The 26,243-nt window shown below is 47.2% G+C and overlaps 1 protein-coding gene across 32 annotated transcripts in view; it reads left to right on the top strand.

Moving 5' to 3' along the window:
• Nucleotides 1–26,243, top strand: part of LOC119967772 (regulating synaptic membrane exocytosis protein 1-like) — a 1,070,524-nt gene that overhangs the window by 268,328 nt on the left and 775,953 nt on the right. For 26 of the 32 annotated variants that reach the window (XM_038800731.1, XM_038800737.1, XM_038800741.1 and 23 more), the window contains exon 2: nt 10,311–10,388. The exons of the other annotated variants lie outside the window; for them this stretch is intronic. In XM_038800731.1, the coding sequence (XP_038656659.1) occupies nt 10,311–10,388 (78 nt within the window). The remainder of the gene's footprint in view (nt 1–10,310; nt 10,389–26,243) is intronic. 32 annotated transcript variants of the gene reach the window in all.

The raw sequence follows: 26,243 nt of genomic DNA, 5'->3' as shown, positions 1-26,243 counted from the left end.
AGGCTGACAAGTGGCATGTGTGCCACATAGGTGCCAGGCAAAGGCCATCTTCAAAAGAGAGAATCTAACTATACTCATTTGCCATTGAATGGCAATACCATCGCTGAGTGCCCCACGATCAATATCCTGGGTGGTTTTACCATTAACCTGAAACTGAAATGGACCGGCCATGTAAATACTGTCTAAAAAAAATAAATAAATGCAAATTACTACGGATGCTGGAATCTGAAACCAAAAATAAATTGCTGGAAAATCTCAGCAGGTCTGGCAGCATCTGTAGGGAGAGAAAAGAGCTAACATTTCTAGTCCAGATGGCCCTTTGTAAAAGCTAAAGACAGAGAAAGTGGGAAATATTTATACTGTGGAGTGAGAATGAAAGATGAGCCAAAGCCACAGAAATGCAGGGGTAAGAGTGTTAATGGCGGTACCCAGAGAGATCAAAAGGTGTAAAAGGCCAAACTGCAGAGAAACTAACATCAGAGGGTAAATACTGCAGCTGCATGAGCAGGTCAGAGGCTAGGTATGCTGCGGTGAGCAACTCAATTCCTGACGCCCCAAACTCTCTCCACCTCTCTACACGTGTCAGGGTTCTTCCTATTTGATTCTGCAGATTGGTTCTGCAGCCTGGATGAAGTAATCTGAGGCCACTGTGAGGTCTGAAACTCTCCAACAAGTCTGGGTGTCATTCCCTTGAGAGTGCAAAGGCCTGAAGTCAAATCACAAACTAAAAGCAAGGTTTGGTGTAAAATAAAGTGCCTCATAGAACATAGAAAAGTGCAGCACAGAACAGGCCCTTCGGCCCACGATGTTGTGCCGAACGTTTGTCCTAGATTAAGAACAACTTAATCTACACCCCATCATTCTACCGTAATCCATGTACCTGTCCAATAGCCGCTTGAAGGTCCCTAATGTTTCCGACTCAACTACTTCCAGAGGCAGTGCATTCCATGCCCCCACTATCTGGGTAAAGAACCTACCTCTGACATCCCCCCTATATCTTCACCTGAAATTTATGTCCCCTTGTAATGGTTTGTTCCACCCGGGGAAACAGACTCTGACTGTCTACTCTATCTATTCCCCTCATCATCTTATAAACTCTATCAAGTCGCCCCTCATCCTTCTTTGTTCTATTGAGAAAAGGCTTAGCACCCTCAACCTTTCCTCATAAGACCTACTCTCCATTCCAGGCAATATCCTGGTAAATCTCCTTTACACCTTTTCCAAAGCTTCCACATCTTTCCTAAAATGAGGCGACCAGAACTGCACACAGTACTCCAAATGTGGCCGTACCAAGGTTTTGTATAGCTGCATCATCACCTCATGGCTCTTAAATTCAATCCCTCTGCTAATGAACGCTAGCACACCATAAGCCTTCTTCAGAGCTCCATCCACTTGAGTGGCAACTTTCAAAGGTCTGTGAATATAGACCCCAATATCTCTCTGCTCCTCCACATTGCCAAGAACCCAACCATTAATCCTGTATTCCGCATTTATATTTGTCCTTCCAAAATTGACAACCTCACATTTTTAAGGGTTAAACTCCATCTGCCACTTCTCAGCCCAGCTCTGCATCCTATCTATGTCTCTTTGAAGCCGACAACAGCCCTCCTCACTATCCACAACTCCACCAATCTTCGTATCGTCTGCAAATTTACTGACCCACCCTTCAACTCCCTCATCCAAGCCATTAATGAAAATCACAAACAGCAGAGGACCCAGAACTGATCCCTACGGTACACATAACACTGGTAACTGGGCTCCAGGCTGAATATTTGCCATCCACCACAACTGGCTATCGGTTAGCCAGTTCATTATCCAACTGGCCAAATTTCCCACTGTCGAAGATTTTTGAAGATTGCTTCGCCAAGCTTAAGAAGGACACGCTGGACCTGATCAAGGCTTCGATTCTTCGATTGATCAGGTGGTGCAGAATCAAGAAACCCAAGGATATGCGATCCAGGAGGTGGAGAGAAAGGTGTCTGAGCACGAGGAATACATAACCGTGATGAAGACCAAGGTGGAGATGATGAATGACCGCCAGAAAAGAATGCAGGAGAAGCTGGAGGACCTGGAGAACAGGTCCAGGAGGCAGAATCTGAGAAATGGCGGCCTCCCTGAAGGCAGTGAGGGATTGGATACGAGGGCCTATGTGACGAACATGCTGGAGAAGTTGATGGGGGCTGAGGGGTTCCCTCAGCCCCTGGAAGTGGATAGAGCGCACAGAGCCCTCACGAAGAAGCCCCAAGCGAACGAGCCGGCGAGTGCGATGGTGGTAAATTTACAACGATTCCTGGACAAGGAACACGTTCTGCGGTGGGCCAAAAGAACGGAGCAGCAAGTGGGAGAATTGTGCGCTGTGTATTTATCAAGACCTGGACACGGATTTGGCAAAGAGGCAACCTGGGTTTAATCGGTCAAAAACGACCCTCTTTAAGAAGGGGGTGAAGTTCAGGATGTTGTACCCAGCCCGTCTGTGAGCCACATATGAGGAACGGGATTTTTACTTCAAAACACCAGGTGATGTATGGACGTTCATCAAGGGAAAAAGACTGGAGGTGAACTAAAGACACTGAATCCTTGGAGAGTACTGTGGTGGCGACTTGTTGAAAATCACTTGTGCTGGTTTGAATAAGTAGTGTTATGTGTAATAAGGGGCTGTTTCGATGGCTAAAGTTAACTTTGTCTTACTGGGAGCTGGTTGGAGGGGGCGTTGTTTTGTGGCTGTCTTTTCGGATATTTGTTTACTGGCGAATGTGATGCTTTGAATATGTTTGTCCAAATGGGGGAAGAGGGGAGGAAACAATGGAGAGACAGACTGTTTGGTGCCATGGGTGGGAGCTATCACGTCAGCTTAGTCAGCTGACTCACGGAAGCACAGTTGGGAGTGAGCAGGCGTTAAGCTGGAGCTTGAGATGGGGATTGGTTTTCTAGTGCTACCAGCGGGGGAGGGAGCGGGGTGGGAGGAGGGTGGAAGCTGATTTGCTGACAGGAGAGGAACTGTTACTAGGGGACAAATGGGAGGTTGGGGATGGTGAGTGCCCGAGGGGGGCTCGAGGAGGCCGGTGGCGCGAGCTGGAGGCTGGCCTAAAAAGGGTGATGGCTAGTCGGCTGGGGGGGGGGGGGGGGGGGGGGGGTGGGGTGGTGGTGGTGGTGGGTGGTGGGGAGCGCCTCCCGAACAGGCTGGTTAATTGGAACGTTAGAGGGTTGGATGGGCCGGTCAAGAGGGCTCGCGTGTTTGTGCATTTGAGGGGGCTGAAGGCGGACGTGGCAATGTTACAAGAGACACACCTATAGACCAGGCTAGATTGAGAAAGGGGTGGGTTAGCCAAGTGTTCCACTCCAGGCTGGACTCAAAGCCAAGGGGGTTAGCGATCTTGATCAATAAATGAGTGGCATTCGAGGCAGGGAGAACCGTGTCAGACATGGGATGTAGGTACATAATGGTGAGGGGGTACGGGTGGTACTCGTGAATATATATGCTCCAAATTGGGACGATGTGGAATTAATGAGGTGGGTGTTAGGTAAGATCCCTGACTTAGAGTCACATAACTTGATCATGGGGGGAGATTTTAATACAGTCATTGTTCCGGAATTGGACCGGTCAAAATCCAGGACCGGGAGGAGGCCAGCTGCGGCAAAGGAATTGAAGGGGTTTACGGAGCAGATGGGGGGAGTAGATCCATGGAGGTTTGCACGGCCAAAGGTGAAGGAGATTTTTTTAATCTCCCATATCTACTCTTGCATTGACTTTTTTGTTCTGAGCAGGGCGCTAATACTGAGTGGTGGATACTGAGTACTCGGCAATCGCAGTGTCGGATCATGCCCCACACTGGGTGGATCTACGGGTTAGTTTGGAGAGAGGACAACGCCCGCTATGGAGGCTGGATGTGGGGTTGTTAGCGGATGAAGCAATCCGTGGGCGGGTGAACAAGTCCATCCAAAACTACCTGGAAACAAATGATATGGGGGAGGTCTCTGCAGCAATTAATCAGCAGAATTAATCTCGATATGGGCCCACAGAGAAAAGGCGAAGCGGGCTGAGAGGGATAGATTACTTGAGGAGATACTCCATGCGGACAGGACATACTCGGAGGCCCTGGACGCTACTGAGGGAGCGGCGGAGGTTACAGGTGGAGTTTGGGCTGTTGACTACAGGGAAAGCGGTGGAACAGCTGAGGAAGGCAAGGGGAGCGATTTATGAGTATGGGGAAAAGGCTAGCAGAATGTTAGCGCACCAGCTCAGGAAAAGGGAGGCGGCCAGGGAGATAAGGAGAGTAAAGAGTAGAGGTGGGAATGCGGTCCTGGACCGAGTGGTGGTGAATATGGTGTTTAAGGACTTTTACAGCAAATTATATGAGTCGGAACCCCCGGCTGGGGTGGAGGGGATGAGGCAGTTTTTGGGTCAGTTGAGGTTCCGAGGGTGGATGAGGATCTGGTTGAAGGGCTGGAAGCCCCAATTGAAATTGAAGGGCTGGAGGGCATGCAGTCGGGCAAGGCCCCGGGGCCGGATGGCTACCCGGTGGAATTCGATAAATGTTTTCAGAGATATTGAGCCCACAGCTGGTCAGGACATTTAATGAAGCAAGAGAGAAGGCGCAACACTGGCGCAGGCTCAATTTTATTGATCCTGAAATGGGAGAAGGATCCGGAGCAATGCAGGTCATACAGACCAATTTCTCGACTGAATGTGGACGCCAAACTGCTGGCTAAGGTGGCCACAAGGATAGACCTGGGGGTGATAGAGGACCGGACAGGATTTGTAAAGGGCAGGCAACCCGGGGTCAATGTTCGAAGGCTTTTAAATGTTATCATGATGCCCTCCGAAGGAGAGAGATGGTGGTGGTAGTGATGGATGCGGAGACTGCTTTTGATTGGGTTGGTTGGGATTACCTGTGGGAGGCGTTGGGAAGGTTTGGGTTTGATGAGGGCTTTATGGACTGGGTGCGGTTGCTCTATCAGCGAGTGTGCGTACAAACCGGTTGAGGTCGGGGTATTTTAAATGACACCAAGGGACGAGGCAAGGGTGTCCCTTCTCCCCGTTACTGTTTGCTCTGGCCATAGAGCTATTGGCCTCTAGGTACTGGAAAGGGCTGGCTTGGAGCGGGTGGGGGGGGGGGGGGGGGGGGGGGGCTGGAGGGAATGTGCGGAGCACCAGGTCTCGCTTTACACAGATGACCTGCTCTTGTATATTTCAGACCCGTTGGAGAGGATGGGGGAAGTTATGCTGATCCTTGGGGAATTTTGTAATTTTTCGGGATATAAATTGAACATGGGGGAAAAGCGTTCACGATCCAGGCAAGAGGACAGGAGAAGAGACTGGGAGAGCTGCCGTTTAGAATGGTAGGAAGGAGCTTTCGGTATCTGGGAATCCAGGTGACCCTGCAATGAGAGGCACTACACAAGTTAAACCTGTCCCGGCTCGTAGAACAAATGAAAGAGGACTGGAAGCTATGGGACATGCTCCCGCTATCACTGGCGGGGAGGGTACAGACTGTTAAAATGAAAGCCCTCCCCAGATTTCTGTTTGTCTTTCAGTGCCTTCCCATCTTCATCCCAAAGGCTTTTTTCAAGCGGGTGAATAAGTTTATTTTGGGCTTTGTGTGGGCGGGTAAAAACCCGCGAGTGAAGAAAGTGTTGCTGGAGCGCATTCGGGGGGAGGGTGGGTTGGCGCTGCTGAACATTTGCAACTACTACTGGGCGTAATACTAAAGACTTTTGTGTACTATCATCCCCAAACCTTATAATATTAACCACTATATTAATAAATGAATATTAATACATAAGACCCCGTTCTTTGCAGACAGAAAACCTGTTTCAGCCAAACAAAATAATTGACAGGCACTGCTTCATTCGCCAGGGCAATGTCTTGACCAATCAGGGTCAAGTGCCCGCAAATGTGCAGATTAGGTGGATTGGCCATGATAAAATTTCCCCTTGGTGTCCAGGGATGTGAAGGTTAGGTGGGAATAGCGTTGGGGAGTGGGCCTAGATTGGGTGTTCTTTCAGAGGGTCGGTGCAGAGTCGATGGGCTGAACGGTCTCCGTAGGAATTCTATGGAATTCTAAGCTGCCTGCTTTAAATTTAAATGATGCTTGGCAGTTATCTGTCAGTCACCATTACCAGGTGCATTCTCCATGGCAACACTTTGAACAATCAGAATCCACTTGCCAACCAATCAGCCTTTTCTTCTCGTACAGTATAAATTGTCGTTTTTCTCCTTATACGGGTTTTCTTGTGAAGTGGCCTGATGAGTGCAAGATGAAAAGACTGTCTCTTTTTTTCAGCAATACTCCAGTTCTGTGTTGCCAAATGACTAAAAATACTTCCCCTCTCATCTTATGTTTTCCACAAAGCCAAAGTTATAACTTGCTCCCTCTTGAATAAGAACATAAGAACTAGGAGCAGGAGTAGGCCATCTGCCCCTCGAGCCTGCTCCACCATTCAATGAGATTATGGCTGATCTTTTGTGGACTCAGCTCCACTTTCCGGCCCAAACACCATAACCCTTAATCCCATTATTCTTCAAAAAACTATCTATCTTTACCTTAAAATCATTTAATGAACAAGCCTCAACTACTTTACTGGGCAAGGAATTCCATAGATTCACAACCCTTTGGGTGAAGAAGTTCCTCCTAAACTCAGTCCTAAATCTACTTCCCCTTATTTTGAGGCTATGCCCCCGAGTTCTGCTTTCACCCGCCAGTGGAAACAACCTGCCCGCATCTATCCTATCTATTCTCTTCATAATTTTAAATATTTCTATAGATCCCCCCTCATCCTTCTAAATTCCAATGAGTACAGTCCCAGTCTACTCAACCTCTCCTCGTAATCCAACCCCTTCAGCTCTGGGATTAACCTAGTGAATCTCCTCTGCACATCCTCCAGCGCCAGTACGTCCTTTCTCAAGTAAGGAGACCAAAACTGAACACAATACTCCAGGTGTGGCCTCATAACACCTTATACAATTGCACCATAACCTCCCTAGTCTTAAACTCCATCCCTCTAGCAACGAAGGACAAAATTCCATTTGCCTTCTTAATCACCTGTTGCATCTGTAAACCAACTTTCTGTGACTCATGCACTAGCACACCCAAGTCTCTCTGAACAGCGGCATGCTTTAATATTTTATCGTTTAAACAATAATCCCGTTTGCTGTTATTCCTACCAAAATGGATAACCTCAGATTTGTCAACACTGTATTCCATCTGCCAGACTCTAGCCCATTCACTTAACCTATCCAAATCCCTCTGCAGACTTCCAGTATCCTCTGCACTTTTAACTTTACCACTCATTTTAGTGTCATCTGCAAACTTGGACACATTGCCCTTGGTCCCCAACTCCAAATCATCTATGTAAATTGTGAACAATTGTGGGCCCAACACGGATCCCTGAGGGACACCACTAGCTACTGATTGCCAACCAGAGAAACACCCATTAATCCCCACTCTTTGCTTTCTATTAATTAACCAATCCTGTATCCATGCTACTACTTTACCCTTAATGCCATGCATCTTTACCTTATGCAGCAACCTTTTGTGTGGCACCTTGTCAAAGGCTTTCTGGAAATCCATATATACCACATCCATCGGCTCCCCGTTATCTACCGCACTGGTAATGTCCTCAAAAGATTCCACTAAATTAGTTAGGCACGACCTGCCCTTTATGAACCCATGCTGCGTCTGCCCAATGGGACAATTTCTGTCCAGATGCCTCGCTATTTCTTCCTTGATGATAGATTCCAGCATCTTCCCTATTACCGAAGTTAAACTCACTGGCCTATAATTTCCTGCTCTCTGCCTAACTCCTTTTTTAAACAGTGGTGTCAGGTGGTAACTCGTGTCCACATTTCCACCGAATTGTTCCACTGCTCATATGGGCCGGGATTCTCCGAAATCCCGGACAAGTGTTAACGCCGACGTCAAAATCGGTGCGAGCGACGATGGCGTCAACATGCCTCCAGGCCCAGTCATTCTCTCCTTCCTCCGCAGCTAGCATGGTGCCGGAGTGCTGCGTTTGTCACGGCGACCGGCGATTCCCCGGCCCGGATGTGCCGAGCGGCCTGCCGAACCCGACCAGTTCACGCCGGCGCCAACCACACCGGGTCGCTGCCGGCGTGAACAGCGTGCGACCAGTGAGTGTGGGGCCTGTGGGGTGTGGAGGGAGGATCGAGCACCATGGGCGTGCTCAGCAGATGTCTCACCGATCATTGGGCCGGCATCTCTAAAAGACGCACTCTTTTACCTCCGCCGCCCCACAAGATCAAGCCGTCATGTCTTGTGGGGCAGCGGAGGGGAAGACGGCAACCGCGCATGCGCGGCTGACATCACTTAGGCGCCGCCTGCTCATTCCCGGCGCGCCGCTTTGACACAAGCGTCAAGGCCGGGGGGGGGTGGGGGGGGGGTGGGGGGGGGGGGGTGGGGGGGGGGGGGGGGGTGGGGGGGGGGGGGGCGAGGAGCGGCCTCCGATGCCGGAGTGAAACACTCCGGGTTTCACTCCAGCGTCGGATGTTTGTCTCCCTTTGGGAGAATTGTGTCCCTGGTTCTTACTCAGAAACAAATGGATAATTAAAGTTTGAGAACTGGCATCGGGCCTCAGGCATTTCACACCAGAGGCTGCTGGGAGCATTAGTTTTGTCAGAAGCGAGAGACAAAATCCCTTTTTCAACTTCCACTGATTGATGTTAATCCTCTGCCAGCATGTTAATTTTTTGAATCTGGATCTGGCAAAGGAAGAATCTGGAGCCAGACTATTTACAACATACTGTTATTCACAAAACCCAATGTAACATAAGTGCAGACTACTTTTCCCTTCAACACCCCCACCCTTCCCAAGTGCCCCTTAACCTTTTACCCAATTAGTATCAGCCGCTTTAATTACACCTAGCACGTGCACTCCATTGTCACACCATTCGAGACATAAACAGACTCCCACTCTCCCTGGTACATTGAGTAAATACACTACCCAGTGAGGTCGTGACCTTGCAAATTAACTAGGTTCCCAGCTTCAATCCATGATCTCTGCTGACTGAACAGTGCAAAGAGGGAAATGCAAAGCTGTTGAATGCTGGGGAGTCACTGTCTGCAAAATGTAAATACAGGATAGGGAAGCCACACAGCCCATCCAACTATCTTCCCTTTAAACTTACGATTTCCCTTGTCCTCCTCTAAGTTCTATTGAAAAGAGTTGCTCCTGCTGCTGGTTGCGGACATAAACGTGGTTAGCTACTGTGCTCTCTGTGGCCAATGGATCCTACATTCAATATTCTAGCACCTTCTTGAAGAACTTGCACTTCAACAAGCTCATATTTGTTGAACCAGTGACCTCACAAATGGAGAGGATTAAACTTGTTTCTCTGCATAATTATACTTGATCTGAATATTTTGCTTTTTTATGGATGTTTTACGAAAATTCCGAAAAGGTTGAGTGCTTAATGAACTGGTTAAGATGTCTTTGCAGAGTTTAAACTGTCTCTTTGCTTTCTGATGGTCTTTGGTGCCAGCAGTAATGTCAGCAGTAACAGCTAAACACCTGCACCTTCCTTATACTTCCCCAAATTCACCTGCATTTGAGAGCATTCTCCACTCATTCAAAGGCGACCGTAATACAATCATTGTTATTCACAGTTCTGCAAAATAAGCATTGTTGAAGATTGCTCATTTGTTATTTTTTTTAAAAGATAATTAGAATTCCGATAAAATTAGATAAAGCTGAAATTATGAATTGGCCGTTTACGATCCCTTTTTTTTGTCTGTTTCTTCTTTATGCTTTGTAGAACTGACACTTAATTATTTGTGTACAGGAGTTTGTGATTGTCTGTGTATCTATCGCTTAGACATGTGTTGTATCTGTTTGTTTCATGTGCTATTTGAAGTCTGTACGGCACTCATGGGCAAGAAATGAACGTTTAACCCCAAGCAGGATATTGAAAATCAGAAACTTCAAAGCTCTTTTATTTTCATGAAGAATCTGAGATCCAGTGCTGCATAATATGAAACCTAAACCCATGTAGTTGTAAATTTCTTGCTACATGCAGTGTATTCTGTTACATGTAGTATTTTTAAAATTGTTCTTTGTTGCATTTTGGAGTGCATTAGATTAATTTTCTCAAATGAAATTAAGCTATTAGCCTAGAAAGCAATCATGTCCTTATGTAGCAATATGTGATAAATTGAGCGTAAAAACTAAATATTTGAATTAAAACTAGGCAGCACAAGGGTACTTTTTCTTTAGCCCGATACAACAAATGCAGTATATCCTGTATCAAGAGATAACCTGGGCAAATATAATAATACAACGTATGACTTTTATAGCTTGCCCCAGTGGAACGAATTGCCAACAAACTCGTCGAAGAGACTCAGCAAGATGTATTCCTCACCAGATCTGGACCAGTATGTTGTGTTTTATCCATTCTTCATTTTACAAACTTATATTCATTAAACTATTATACAAACAATATATAAGAAACATAGAAACAAACAACTGAAATGTAATTACTGCTGTTGACTGATTGGATTATTTACTTAACTATTTGTTTAACAGTAAGTCTTCAACCGAAGCATTAATTTTGAGCTGTTTAGTTTTGATAAATTATTGGTGTAAATAATTAATATATTGGCATTGAAGTTATTGTTTGTGTGTTGTTAATCTGATAGAAGATCTATTCTATATTTACGGATTGCTATATTTGCGGATTGTTCAATCATCCATTCTGTTCCACTTCAGTAGTATATTGTATATTTTCATGGGTCTTGCTTGATTCTCGACGACCAATTATTGTTGGACTCTTGCTGTGGATCCATGAATATCCAGGGTCTGAATAAGGCGAAAGCCTTGAAGATTGATTGGAGTCCAATAACCAGGCTTAACAAATGGAAAACAAAATTTGATGAATCCACTTGAGATCTATTGTCAGTGCACCATATTTGTGAAGGTGCATGGAGAAATCATGTCAAAATTTAATCAGGTTAGTATAAAGAGAGGTACAGGACAACTGTATTATCTGATTCATGGGGCTGGATTCTCCGTTTTTGGGACAAAACCCCCATCCCGGCGTCAAAACTGTGGACTTCCGTGCCAGAAAAACTGCCGTCAAAGGGCCATATATTCCGAACCCTGCAGGGGGCTAGCAGGGACCCAGTGTAAATCCAGCAGTTTTTGCTGCAGATACTGCCTCCCACACTTCGGGTCGGAGGCTTCACAGGTGCACGGTGGCAGCCTCCAGCAGTTGCGCCATGCTCCACGGTGGATTTCGACCGCGGAGCTGGACACTGTAAATAGACACTCCAATCAGCTGCGCGCCCGACCCTGACCGTCCGTACAAACACTGTCCGGCTGCCTGCCCTCTGATCGGTCCGCTCCCGACCAGGGCGGCCGCGGACTGAGTCCGCAACCGCAATGCTAGTATTCCGACCAGCAGGACCACATTAAATCACACCGTCGAGACTTGGCTGGTCGGGGGCGGAGAATGGCGGAGCGGGCCTCCAGCAATGGCTCCAGGTGGGTGCTAGGTGGCGCGGCGTACTCTAATTACACCACTTTTCGGGGCACGTAGAATCGGGGAACTGGCGCCGGTCCCTATTCCCTGCGGGGAAATGGATTCTCCATCGTGGCACCAGCTGCGATTTCTGTGTCGGGGTGCGGCAAATCCAACTCATGATTAGCTTTGGAATTAAGAATTGAATTTTGCGTTGTTGTTCCACACCCCTGAATAGTTTAGGCACAGGAGAAAACAATATTTGAAGTTTGCATCTGCAACAAATGATGTTAAGAAAATTTTCAAATGGAGTGTACAAATGGAGAAAAAAAGATGAAAGTCAAGCTGAAGAATTAAAGCATCATGAAGCATATCTTTTGTGAATGTGATGACATTATTCCAGACAGCTTGGGGCTGGTTTAGCACACTGGGCTGAATCACTAGCTTTTAAAGCAGACCAAGGCAGGCCAACAGCACGGTCCAATTCCTGTACCAGCCTCCACAAACAGGCGCCGGAATGTGGCGACTAGGGGCTTTTCACAGTAACTTCATTGAAGCCTACAATCATGTTATCTTCACAAATATGGTGCACTGACAATAAGCGATTTTCATTTTCGTTTTCATTCACATGAATAATTAAAAGAGATTAACTGTTTCAATGCATAAATTAAAATATTTTAAAACAAAGGGTTGGATTTCCCTTCAGGCCATTTCCAGCTTTCGCAATCCCACATCCTGAGTGGCACGCACGCACAGTCCTTTCACCGCACAGTTTGGGGAGGCTGGAGTCAGGGCTGTTGCCTCCTGAGGCAGAGGCTGAAGCCGAAGTGCACAAATAGAAGGTAGCCAAGTTAGAAGACCCAACTCAGCTCGCTGGGACATTGACCTTGTTCTGTAGATGTTATGTAACCTTGTTCGTTACACACTAGTTCCCACATTCACCTCACCCCCATGTATTCTCCATATGGCCCAAGCCATCCATATCCCTAATACCCTTTAACCCTCTCATTCTCCCAATGACAATTCACCCAATGCACCCTCAGCACCACCCCCCTCCCATTTCCACTCAGCCAATATCGACTGTGCACCAAACTCTTGACCCCCATAAGAACATGGGAAATTATTTGAGATATTCATACAACTGTATAGATAAATAAATTGTCTTACAAAAAGCAATTTAAAAAGCCATTATTCTATTAACTGGTTGTAAAACTGTCACAATGTCCAAACTCAATGGCTGTTTCAACAATCTCTGCTGAACTGAATCAATTAATGGGGTTTGAAACACAGCCAGGTATTCATAATGGCATTTTATTGCAGAACTGTACCAACAAAACTTCAAGAGCCGAAAACATTAAAACCTTTGAAGTCAAACTTTAAAGTAATGGAATAGATGTCTAAACTGTGAATCAATGAAAACAATAATCACTGGTGGCAGTTGACACAATCAAATCTGAATATCCTTACCGATCAAAACAGAAGGGTACTTTTATACATTCAATAGAACATAGAACATAGAACAGTACAGCACAGAACAGGCCCTTCGGCCCTCGATGTTGTGCCGATCACCCTACTCAAATCCACGTATCCACCCTATACCCGTAACCCAACAACTCTCCCCCTTAACCTTACTACTAGGACACTACGGGCAATTTAGCATGGCCAACCCACCTAACCCGCACATCTTTGGACTGTGGGAGGAAACCGGAGCACCCGGAGGAAACCCACGCACATACGGGGAGGACGTGCAGACTCCACACAGACAGTGACCCAGCCGGGAATCGAATCTGGGACCCTGGAGCTGTGAAGCATTGATGCTAACCACCATGCTACCATGCTTCAATACAGTGCTCTAATGCATATTTGCCACTTTCACAATACTCGTCAATTTAATGACCACATACATAAGTACATAAGAACTAGGAGCCTGCTCCACCATTCAATGAGATCATGGCTGATCTTTTGTGGACCCAGCTCCATTTTCCGGTCTGAACCCTTTAATCCCTTTATTCTTCAAAAAACTATCTATCTTTATCTTAAAAACATTTAATGAAGGAGCCTCCACTGCTTCACTGGGCAAGGAATTCCATAGATTCTACTTCCCCTTATTTTGAGGCTATACCCCCTAGTTCTGCTTTCACCCGCCAGTGGAAACAACCTGCCCGCATCTATCCGATCTATTTAACTTATGCAGGATTACATTATGACCTGTCAAAGGTTCCTGTCTTGTGATTCCTTATGGTTCCTCATGCCTTTGTGCTGGCATGTACTATGTTGCTTTCAGAAGCTGACCTGACTTCATCAAAGTAGTTGGGGATCCTGCAATGCATGTGGCAAGATTGGGACCACTGCATGCGGGCTATGCACAGTAAGAACATAGAACATAGAACAGTACAGCACAGAACAGGCCCTTCAGCCCTCAATGTTGTGCCGAGCCATGATCGCCCTACTCAAACCCACGTATCCACCCTATACCCGTAACCCAACAACCCCCCCTTAACCTTACTTTTATTAGGACACTACGGGCAATTTAGCATGGCCAATCCACCTAACCCGCACATCTTTGGACTGTGGGAGGAAACCGGAGCACCCGGAGGAAACCCACGCACACAGGGGGAGGACGTGCAGACTCCACACAGACAGTGACCCAGCCGGGAATCGAACCTGGGACCCTGGAGCTGTGAAGCATTTATGCTAACCACCATGCTACCCTGCTGCCCAAGAAGTCTTATAACACCAGGTTAAAGTCCAACAGGTTTGTTTCAAACACGAGCTTTCGGAGCGCAGCTCCTTCTTCAGGTGGGCTATGAGCCTCCTTCCTGTGATGAGAGTATAAGGTAGCGGATGTGGATCAAGTGGATTGTTTCGTCCTGGATGGCACTGAGCTTTTTGAGTGTTGTCAGAGCTGCACTCATCCAGGCATGCAGAGACTAACATATGTTGAACTGGAGGCAACCACTACGAAAGCAACTGAACCGTTTTAAAGGATACCCCAATCAAACCTAACAAAAAATAATATGGAGAATAGTGGGGAGAATAATACAGTGGGGGAGCCCCCTTGTCATATTATAATGTATCTAAATGGAGTTCCTGCCATTGCCTGGTGGGATGGTGGGAACTCCACTGGCAGGCGGAAGGGATGATCGGGTTGCAACATCTCACCAGTACAAGTCACTTTTTTTGGCCTCTGGTGAGGTTTTGCCATTTGCCCCCAATGCAAACGGCCGCAAAATCCCGGCCAGTGACACCCTTTGCTCTGACAGTGGACTTTGAGCTCATGGAGAAATTTGGACTCAATGAGGTTTCTCAGCCTCTCCCTTTGTCAAATTTCTTCAAAGCAAGTCTTTCTCTAATTTCACTAAGTATGTGAATGTACCCCACCTCTACAACAACTCCGATATCACATACTTCCCCCTCAAGTGATTTTCACCATGACCTTCTGAGCAGATTTGAAGTTTCATGCCTGGTGTAGCATCTGCTCATTTACATTTTGTCTTGCTTTTCTCTGACATTGATATTCATGTCAGCTTCAGCTTAAGGTATCTTTAAACACTAACTTGTCAGGCAAGCACTATTTGTTGCAGGGTGATATGGTGGTATTAGTGTGTTTGACGCCATTCTTACTCAGGAATATTTCAAATTCTCCTCTAATTCTGGCCTCTTGAACATTGCTGACTGAAATTATTCCATTATTGGTGGCTGTGCCTTCAGCTCTTCCGATCCTATTTTGGAATCCCCCCAACCCTCTTCTCCCCTTTGAGATGCCCTGCAAAACTTGCCTCTTTAATCATGCTCTGACCCATCTGCACCAATATCGGCTTGCGTAGCTCAGTGTTCGAAGCTCCTTGGGATGTTTTATAACATTAACGGTGCTTCAGAAAAGCAATTTTTCGGGGCGGCATGTTGCGCAGTGGTTAGCACTGGAACTGCGGCGCTGAGGACACGGGTTCGAATCCCAGCCCTGGGTCACTGACCGCGTGGAGTTTGCACATTCTCCCTTTGCCTGCGTGGGTTTCACCCTCACAACCCAAAGATGTGCAGGTTAGGTGGATTGGCCACGCTAAATTGCCCCTTAATTGGAAAAAAAAACATTGGGTACTCTAAATTCAAAAAAAAGAAATGCAATTCTTGTTGGTTAAAAAATCAATGGCCAAATGTTGCCCTTAATTGTACTGAGTTTTTACTGTGTCCTCAATTTATGACTTTGATGTGATGATCTGTTATTGGAATGTTGTCCAATATTACAGCATGGTTTCATTCTAAGTTCTGAAATTAAACAATTTTAGAGGAATGGAAAATAATTTTGCTGCTGTGGGATCCAGGCCAGCGGCCATGAGGAAGCGTTTTTGGACATGGAACATGATACACAATAACAAGTTACTCTTGCCACTCCCCGAAGGGTCTGCCACGTCGACCCATGCTTCGATTGGGGTTTTTACGTCCACAGGGCTTCCCGGTTAAGGGTTTACCCCACCCTCTTCATCGGGGGAGATCGTATTCAGGTGAAGCCACGGGGAACCTAATGGCCCAGAAACCGTGACTTCCGTTCAGGTTGAAACAGACCCCCTAAACGTCGTCTATCCTGATGGCCGGAGGAGGAAGGGCGCCAATCTTTTTGGCCCTGAGCTATTGTTTGAAGGTCTGTTGCGCCAGATCTGAAGGTGTATAATAGAGTGGGGAGCATTGTTTATGGGCTGAGCGTTGGAGTGGTGCCGTTATGTCGGAGCCACGGACTGCCACCTCGTTTGGCTCGGCTTCTGTGTCAAACCCCTGGTACAATGTGATGGCACCCCACATCTCCGCGTCTTGGGTGACGGGACAGGCAGCAGTGCGGGAGCGAGTGGCTCTATCTGCTACGGAGTCTCAGGGCAGTTATCGAGCACCTTCTAGTTGTGGCTGCTGAGGTGGTTCATGTGCTGGTTTGGCTCCCATACTGAGTTGGAGACTGGTCCAGTCGGCAGTACCACAATTCCCGGAATTGATAAACCTCCATCAGCAAAATTTTGAACATAGACCGCATCGCCTGTGGCGAATTCTCTAACGGGCATACGTCTCCCTGAATCCATATCGGAGCAGTCCTGCCCACTGCGGATCTTCCCTCCAATATCGGGCTCAATCAAGTGCATCATCACTCCCATCAGCAGCCTGGATGGCACCACCCCAGTGGTGGCATTTGGCGTGGTTCTGTCGTAGAACAAAAAACGGGCCAAGAGGGTCTCCAAAGGAATTGTGGTCTGCAGGGCCCCATCGATGAGGGTCAGGGTCCTGGGAAGTGCACCTCCAGCAGTGGGAGTCATAAACTTCGGTCCATGGAGGCGGAGTTGTCCGCTCTGTCGGGCGCCCTAGGCTGAGGACCGCCATTCCTTGCACCCCTTGCTGTGCACTTGCCCTCGACAAAGCTTTTCAGTAGCCTTCTGTAAATCCATGTTGGCCTCGGCCAACAGCCTCTTCTGGGTGGCAGCGATCCAAATGCCGCAAGCCAACCTGTTCCTTGGTGTTTCTGTCGGTGCCGCTCCAAAGATGCAAAATTCAACTACCTTTTTCAGGCGGGCCAGACAATCGGTCACCTTTGTTGGGTGGGGGTGTGAAAATCGAAAACACCTTGCTATATAATAGGTGGTTTTGGAGTAAAATGTCCACCTACCAATGTGACCAGCTCCATGAACGACCATGTATTAGGTGCATCTGAGTAGGTTCAGCTCTGTGATGCTGTATGTGGCAGTGCCGCAAACCGTGAGGAGGGTAACCATCTGCCTTTCATTCTCAATTATAGCATTCAAATGAAAAATATGCTGTGGCCACTCGATGTACTGGTTCCAATCACCCGTATCGGCATCAAATTCCTCTAATTTTCCTATTTGTTGCCCCATTCCTGTTGCCTGGCCGGAGGCCTCCTGAGGCCTTTGCGAAGTGGGCCGGGTTCGGAGAGGGTGCCATCTCCAGCAGCTCTACTTGATCCTCATCGCCAGTGAGCGACCACGAGGAAGCGATGTTGAACACGATACACGATAACAAGTTACTCTTGCCACTCCCACTCCCACTCCCCGAAGGGTCTCCCACTCCGACCCACACTTGGGTCTGGGTTTTTATGTCCACAGGGCTCCCCGGTTAAGCCCCAACTCCTCATTGTGGGGGAGATCGTATTTAGGTGAGGCCACGAGGAACCTAATGGTCCAGATCCTGTGACTTTAATTCGGATTATAACAACTCTGGTTTCTATCCTGGTACAAGTACCCTTATACTTCCACAGCACTGTGTTTTGATAAAGAATTGTCAACATATTTCAAACTAAATAGATTGATATGAGAAAAAGAATGTGCCGATGCGTATGTGAGAGATAGTTAACATTGCCAGAATATCAGCGAGTAACATCCATCACAGCATAGATTCATAGGATTCATAGAATCCCTGCAGTGCAGGAGACCATTCAACCCATCAGGTCTGCACCGACCCTTGGAAAGAGCACCCTACCTAGGCCCATGCCCCACTCTATCCACATAACCCAGTGACCCCATCTAATTTTTTGGACATTAAAGGGGCAATTTATCATGGCCAATCCACCTAGCTTGCACTTCTTTGGACTGTGGGAGGAAACCGGAGCATCAGGAGGATACACATGTAGACATGGGGAGAACATACAAACTCCACACAGGCAGTGACCGAAGGCCGGAATTGCACCCGGGTCCCTGGCAGTGAAACGAAAATTAAATGAAAATCACTTATTGTCACAAATAGGCTTCAAATGAAGTTACTGTGAAAAGCCCGTAGTTGCCACATTCCGGCGCTTGTTCGGGGAGGCTGGTACGGGAATTGAACTCGCGCTGCTGGCCTGTCTTGGTCTGCTTTAAAAGCCAGCTGTTTAGCCCACTGTGTTAAACCAGCCCCTGAGGGGCAACAGAGAGGCACTGGTGCTAACCACTGTGCTACCATGCTGCACATACAGTATGATTCTCAAATGTTCCCAAAACCTGATGTGCAAAATAATAAATTTTTGTTTTAAAATCATACGTAGGGTATTTAAACAGGCCTTCACTAACGATAGTGTTTGATAAGGTTCCCCACGGTCGGCTATTGCAGAAAATACGGAGGCTGGGGATTGAGGGTGATTTAGAGATGTGGATCAGAAATTGGCTAGTTGAAAGAAGACAGAGAGTGGTAGTTGATGGGAAATGTTCAGAATGGAGTTCAGTTACGAGTGGCGTACCACAAGGATCTGTTCTGGGGCCGTTGCTGTTTGTCATTTTTATAAATGACCTAGAGGAGGGCGCAGAAGGATGGGTGAGTAAATTTGCAGACGACACTAAAGTCGGTGGAGTTGTAGACAGTGCGGAAGGATGTTGCAGGTTACAGAGGGACATAGATAAGCTGCAGAGCTGGGCTGAGAGGTGGCAAATGGAGTTTAATGTGGAGAAGTGTGAGGTGATTCACTTTGGAAAGAATAACAGGAATGCGGAATATTTGGCTAATGGTAAAATTCTTGGTAGTGTGGATGAGCAGAGGGATCTCGGTGTCCATGTACATAGATCCCTGAAAGTTGCCACCCAGGTTGATCGGGTTGTGAAGAAGGCCTATGGTGTGTTGGCCTTTATTGGTAGAGGGATTGAGTTCCGGAGCCATGAGGTCATGATGCAGCTGTACCAAACTCTGGTACGGCCGCATTTGGAGTATTGCGTACAGTTCTGGTCGCCTCATTATAGGAAGGACGTGGAAGCTTTGGAACGGGTGCAGAGGAGATTTACCAGGATGTTGCCTGGTATGGAGGGAAAATCTTATGAGGAAAGGCTGATGGACTTGAGGTTGTTTTCGTTAGAGAGAAGAAGGTTAAGAGGTGACTTAATAGAGGCATACAAAATGATCAGAGGGTTAGATAGGGTGGACAGCGAGAGCCTTCTCCCGCGGATGGAGGTGGCTAGCACGAGGGGACATAGCCTTAAATTGAGGGGTAATAGATATAGGACAGAGGTCAGAGGTGGGTTTTTTACGCAAAGAGTGGTGAGGCCGTGGAATGCCCTACCTGCAACAGTAGTGAACTCGCCAACATTGAGGGCATTTAAAAATTTATTGGATAAGCATATGGATGATAAGGGCATAGTGTAGGTTAGATGGCCTTTAGTTTTTTTTTTTTCCCCATGTCGGTGCAACATCGAGGGCCGAAGGGCCTGTACTGCGCTGTATCGTTCTATGTTCTATGTTCTATGTTCTATGATAGTCAGAGTGACAGCATGTTTGTGGAGTGTTCCATTTTGCAGTTCAAGTGCAAATTCAAAGCCGCTCAGCATCTGTATTCTTCATGACCAGGTTCACCGTTTCAGCAAATCATCTCTGGATTAACTAGCGCCAACTAGACTAGTTTGGTGGAATATTGATGTTGGACATCCAAGAGCAGAAGCAAATACGAAGAAATCTCTCCTAAAATCACGCAAATGGCTACACTTGCAAAATATCTTATCCATCCCACATGGGAGACTTATAAAGAAAGCAACTGCACGTAGGATACAGGGGAACCTGATGAGGTGGATTCAAAGCTGGCTGAGCTGCAGGAAACAGAGGGTGATGACAGACGGCTGCTTTAGTGACTGGAAGCCAGTGTCCAGTGGATCTGTGATGGGTCCCCCATTATTCGCCATTTAACAGGAAACCTATGATGATGGGGGTTAGGATCAGTAAGTTTGTGGATGACACAAAGATTGGTCGGGTGGTTAACAGTGAGGCTGGGAGACTTGGGTTACAGGAAGATAAAGAAGGGATGGTCAAATGGGCAGAAAAGTGGCAGATGGAATTTAATCCTAAAAATGTGAGGTGTTACACTTTGGAAGGAGCAATTTGACAAGGAAATATTCAATGAATGGCACCAATTGGGAAATCCTGAGGAACAAAGGAACCCTGGCGTGTTTGCAAATAGATCTCTGAAGGCACAAGGGCAGGTTAATAGGATGGTGATAAAGGCATATTGTACACTTGCCTTTATTAAAAGTGAGGAGTCATGTTGGAGTTATATAGAACATTGGCAAGGCCACAGCTGGAATACTGTGTGCAATTCTGGTCATCACATTATAGGAAGGATATGATGGAACTGGAAGGGGGTGTAAAGGAGATTCATCAGGATGTTACCTGGGATGGAACATGTTAGTTACGAAGAGAGGTTGGATAGGCTTGGGTTATTTTCGCTGGAGCAGAGAAGATTGAGGGGTGACCTGATCGAGGTATGCAGGATTATGAGGGGCATGGACAGGATGATAGGGAGCAGCTGCTCCCCTCAGTTGAGGGGTTGGTTACGAGTGGACACAAATTCAAGGTGAGGGGCAGGAGATTTAGGAGGGATTTGAGGAAAAACATTTCTACCCCGATGGTGTGAAGGTCCAGAACGCATTGCCTGGGAGGTTGGTAGAGGTAGGTTGCCCCTCATCCTTTAAAAAGTACCTGGATGAGCACTTGCCAGTTTTTAACATTCGAGCCAATGGGCCAAGTGCTGGCAAGTGGGACTCGAATTGGCAGATCAGCTACCTTTCATGTGATGGTGCAGACCCAATGGGCTGAAGGGCCTTTTCTGCTCTGAATTTTTCTGTGATCTACCTGCTGTTCCAAAGTGTATGTGCATTATGTGTAACTTTGCTTTGAAGACATCTAATGTACCTCGCCCAACAACATTCTTCAATAAAGAGTTGGGCAGAGAAATGGCAGATGGAGTTCAATCCAGGCAAATGCGAGGTGATGCATTTTGGAAGATCTAATTCAAGAGCAGACTATGTGGTCAATGGAAGAGTCCTGGGGAAAATTGATGTACAGAGAGATCTGGGAGTTCAGGTCCATTGTACCCTGAAGGTGGCAACGCAGGTGGACAGAATGGTCAAGAAGGCATACAGCATGTTTGCCTTCATCGGACGGGGTATTGAGTACAAGAGTCGGCAGGTCATGTTACAGTTGTATAGGACTTTGGTTAGGCCACATTTGGAATACTGCGTACAGTTCTGGTCGCCACATTACCAGAAGGATGTGGATGCTTTAGAGAGGGTGCAGAGGAGGTTCACCAAGATGTTGTCTGGTATGGAGGGTGCTAGCTATGAAGAAAGATTGAGTAGATTAGGATTGTTTTCGTTGGAAAGACGGAGGTTGAGGGGAGACCTGATTGAGGTCTACAAAATTATGAGAGGTACGGACAGGGTGGATAGCAACAAACTTTTTCCAAGAGTGGGGGTGTCAATTACAAGGGGTCACGATTTCAAGGTGAGAGGGGGAAAGTTTAAGGGGGATGTGCGTGGAAAGTTCTTTATGCAGAGGGTGGTGGGTGCCTGGAATGCTTTGCCAGCGGAGGTGGTAGAGGCGGGCACGATAGCATCATTTAAGATTCATCTGGACAGATATATGAACGGGTGGGGAACAGAGGGAAGTAGACCTTGGAAAATAGGCGACAGGTTTAGAGAAAGGATCTGGATCGGTGCAGGCTGGGAGGGCCGAAGGGCCTGTTCCTGTGCTGTAATTTCCTTTGTTCTTGTTTTGTTCTTATTTCTTTGATGATGTTACCCTATCTTCGAGCTGAAACTGTTTCTTCTGACCTCATAGTTATGGTCCCTTTTTTTAGAGTGAAAGGTCTAATTTGGATAATCAACGTGAGGAAGCAGGGGCAGGGGCTGGTTTAGCTCACTGAACTAAATCGCTGGCTTTTAAAGCAGACCAAGCAGGCCAGCAGCACTGTTCGATTCCCGTACCAGCCTCCCCGGACAGGCGCCGGAAGGTGGCGACTAGGGGCTTTTCACAGTAACTTCGTTGAAGCCTACTCGTGACAATAAGCGATTTTCATTTCAATTTTTCATTTCATTTTTCATAAGAGACTGAGTCATATGGTACAGAAGAAGCCCTTCAGTCCATTGAATCTGCAAGGCAAAATTACACTAAATCTACAGTAATCCCATTTTCCAGCACTTTGCCCATAGACTTGAATGTTATGATACTTCAAGTGTTTATTTATATACTTTTTAAAGGTTGTGAGGTTTCCTGTCTCAACTCCTCTTCCAGGCAGTGCATTCCAGACTCCCACCATCCACTGGATGAAAACTATTTTCCTCATATCCCTTCTAAACATCCTGCCTCTTGTTGTTGACCCTTCAACTGAGGGGAACAACTGCTTTCTATCCCGTCCATGCGCCTCATAATTTTATACACCTCAATGAGCACTTCTCTGCTCCAAAGCAAACAACCTGGCCTCTCTTCATAGCTCAAATGTTCCATCCCAGGCAACATCCTGGTGAATCTTGTCAGCACCTTCTCCAGTTCAGTCACATCCTTCCTATAAAGAGGTGACCAGAACTGTACACACTACTCCACCTGTGGCCCAACCAAACTTTTGTATAGCTCCAACATAACCTCCCTGCTCTTGTGATCTGTGCCACGACTGATAAAGACAAGTGCCCCATTCTTAACCCACCTTAACCCTTAATTCTTAACCCACCCGATTGACCTGTCCTGCCGCCTTCCGGGATCTGTGGACATGCACCCCAAAGTCCCTCTGTTTCTCTGAGGTTTTGAGTGCCTTGCCATTCATTGAGTGCTTACTCCCTTATCTTGTTACTCCATGCAAAGTGCATTAACTTAATTTTGCAGGGTTGTATTCCACCTGCCACTGATCTGCCCATTTAACCAACTTGCCTGTATCTTCCTGCAACCTGAGACTTTCTTCCTCACTTGTTAAAAATAAATTTAGAGTACCCAATTCATTTTTTTCCAATTAAGGGGCAATTTAGTGAGGCCAATTCACCTACCTTGCACATCTTTGGGTTGTGGGGGCAAAACCCACACAAACACTGGGAGAATGTGCAAACTCCACACGGAAAGTGACCCAGAGCCGGCATCGGACCTGGGACCTCGGCGCTGTGAGGTAGCTGTGCTAACCACTGTGCCACCGTGCTGCCCCTAATTTTCTTCCTCACTGTTAACCACCCTGCCAATCTTTGTGTCATTTGCAAACTTACTTATCATTATGTCACATTTTCATCTTATATTTATATATCCAAACAATAAGGGACCTAGCACTGATCACTGTGGTACAAAACCGAACACCGGCCTCCAACCGCACAAACAGCCTCTACCACCCCCCTCTGCCTACTACCACTTAGCCAGTTTTGGATCCAACTTCCCGATTTACCCCGGATCCTATGTGTTTTTGAGTCTCCCATGTGGGACCTTGTCAAAGGCTCTGCTAAAATCCATGTAAATTACATCAACTGCACTACCTTCATTTACGCACCCGATCAACCTCCTCGAAAAATTCAGTCAAATTCATGAGACCTGACCTCCCTCTGACAAAAGCCATGCTGACTACCCCTGATCAAACCTTGCCTCTCCAAGTGGAGATTAATTCTCTCCTTCAGAATTTTCTCCAGTATTTTCCCTACTACTGATGGGAGACTCTGCAATTCCCTGGTTTATCTCTACCACCCTTCTTGAAAAGTGGAACCACATTATTTGTCCTCAAATCCTCTGGCACCTCCCCTGTGGCATTGAGGAATTTCCTCTCTTGCCTCCCACTGGAGCCTGGGATACATCACATTACATTTGTTGACCTTTATGCCTGCTAAGATCTCCAATACCGCCTCACTCCCCATGTCAAACTGTTCAACAACCTCACAGTCCCTCTCCCCAAATTCTGTACCAATATCCTCCTCCTCGCAAGTGAAGACAGACATGAATAAGCACTCGCATAACACCCTACCAATGTCCTCTGGATTCACGTACAGATTGCCTTCCAGGTCCCTCTTTCCTTGGTTATCCTCTTTCCATTGAGATACTTATCCTGGGATTCTTCCGATCTCACCCGTCAGTATCTTTTCATGTCCCCCTCCTCCCATTGGTCTCCTAATTGCCGCCTTAAGTTTCCCCCTGCACTTTCTCTACTCCACGAAGACCTTTGCCGATTTGCTACCTTTGTTCCTGCTAGAAGTCCCTCTTTTCTTTCTTTCCAGTCCTGAATATTCCGAGACATCCAGGGTGTTATGTTCAGTAGTTTGGAATAACACAGGCTGCCACTTGGTGCAGTTTTAAGTAAAAGATGCTCCAGACTTTGAAATGAGTTCAATGTGTTTATTGAACTATTAGCACAGTTCTCAATGAGTTCGACTCTCTGCTAATCTAAATGTAGTAACTCAGTCTAACTGAACCAGCCTTGCACTAAGCCACGTGCTGGGGTGTGATGCTGAGGATACACCCTGTCTCACTCTGTAGATGTTAATCTGTGGAACGAGGTGGGGCGTGAGTGCCTTATCCCTTTTATACTGAGATACCACCCCTGAGTGTCCTGACTGCTCATTGGTCGTGTCCTATTCTAAGTGTTTATTAGCTGCATGTTTGCATAACATGACATCTCCCCTTTTTTTATGTTTTGTTGTTGCTGTATGTGAATGTATGTACATCTGAATGAGTCTGTCTAATGTGACTGACTGAGGAATACAGAACAGAGCAAACAAAACAAATGTTCATAAGTCCAGTCTCTGAGGCTTGCGCCTGATCCTGGTCGACCGCCAGAGAGGTGGTGGAGGGGATGATGGCGCCTTGACAGGCGGGATGGAAGCCTGACTGGTGGCCTCGTGGTTCGAGGTATCTGAAGGTAGCAATTCAACATGTGGAAATGTAGGGGAAAGTGGTTATGGGCAAGTAACTTTGCGCAGTGCCCGTCGATTCCTTCGCACGATGGAGCTATCTGCCATCCGTACAACATAAGAGCGGGGCGCGGCCTATCGAACAACGACAGCCGGTGCAGATGACCCACCATCCGGTATCGTGATCCTGACAGTGTTTTCTGGGGATAGCACAGTGGCCAGATCGGTGGCATGGGCATCATAGCCCTGCTTTTGACGGTCTCTTGGCTGCTGCACCTTCTGCAGCACCGGGAGGTGATTCAGGTTGGGCAGGTGTATGGCTGGAAGCGACGTCCGCAGGTCCCTGTTCATCAGGAGTTGAGCTGGCGACATGCCAGTGGACAATGGAGTCATCCTGTACGCATGCAGTCCAAGCTGTATGTCGGAAACAGAGCGGCCTTGCAGATGAGCTGTTTAACAATGTGCACCCCTTTCTCGACTTTTCCATTGGACTGCAGATAGTGCGGACTGGAGGTGACATGCTGGAAATTGTACGACCTGGCAAACGTGGACCATTCTCGACTGTTAAAGCACGGGCCACTGTCGCTCATGACCGTGATTGGGATGCCATGCCTTGAGAATGTCTCCTTACAGGCTTTGATGACAGTCCGTGAGGTGAGGTCTGGTAGCTTCAGCACCTCAGGGTAGTTCGAGAAGTGGTCGATGATCAATATGTAGTCGCGACTATTCGCATGGAAGAGGTTGATGCCAGCCATGGCCCACAGAGAGGTCTCTAGGTCATGCGGTTGGAGTGACTCCTTGCTCTACGCTGGCTGGAACCGCTGAAAGGTAGCACAGTTCAGGACCATGTTTGTGATGTCCTGGCTGATGCCGGGCTCTGTGTCTGCACTTCTCAATGCCCAGATGTCCCTCATTAAACTGGCGCAGCACCAAGCTCTGGAGAATGAGCTGACTGATAATCCTGTCCAACTTGAGGAGGATGCCATCGATCACCGTCAGGTCGTCCTTAACATTGTAAAATTGTGGGCATTGCACTTTCTGCCAGCCATTGGTGAGATTGTGGATGACTCGCTGCAACAGGGGGTCTTTGGCTGTCTCATCTCGGATGAGAACGATCTTCTCATCTGACGCCGGGAGAGTGCTTGCACACAGTTGCACCTGCGATTTGATGTGCTGGATGA

Source organism: Scyliorhinus canicula, chromosome 6 (genome assembly GCF_902713615.1).
Source record: "Scyliorhinus canicula chromosome 6, sScyCan1.1, whole genome shotgun sequence".
Lineage (NCBI taxonomy): Eukaryota > Metazoa > Chordata > Chondrichthyes > Carcharhiniformes > Scyliorhinidae > Scyliorhinus > Scyliorhinus canicula.
Note: the sequence above shows the minus strand (reverse complement) of the source record. Positions and strands in the feature narration are given on the sequence as shown.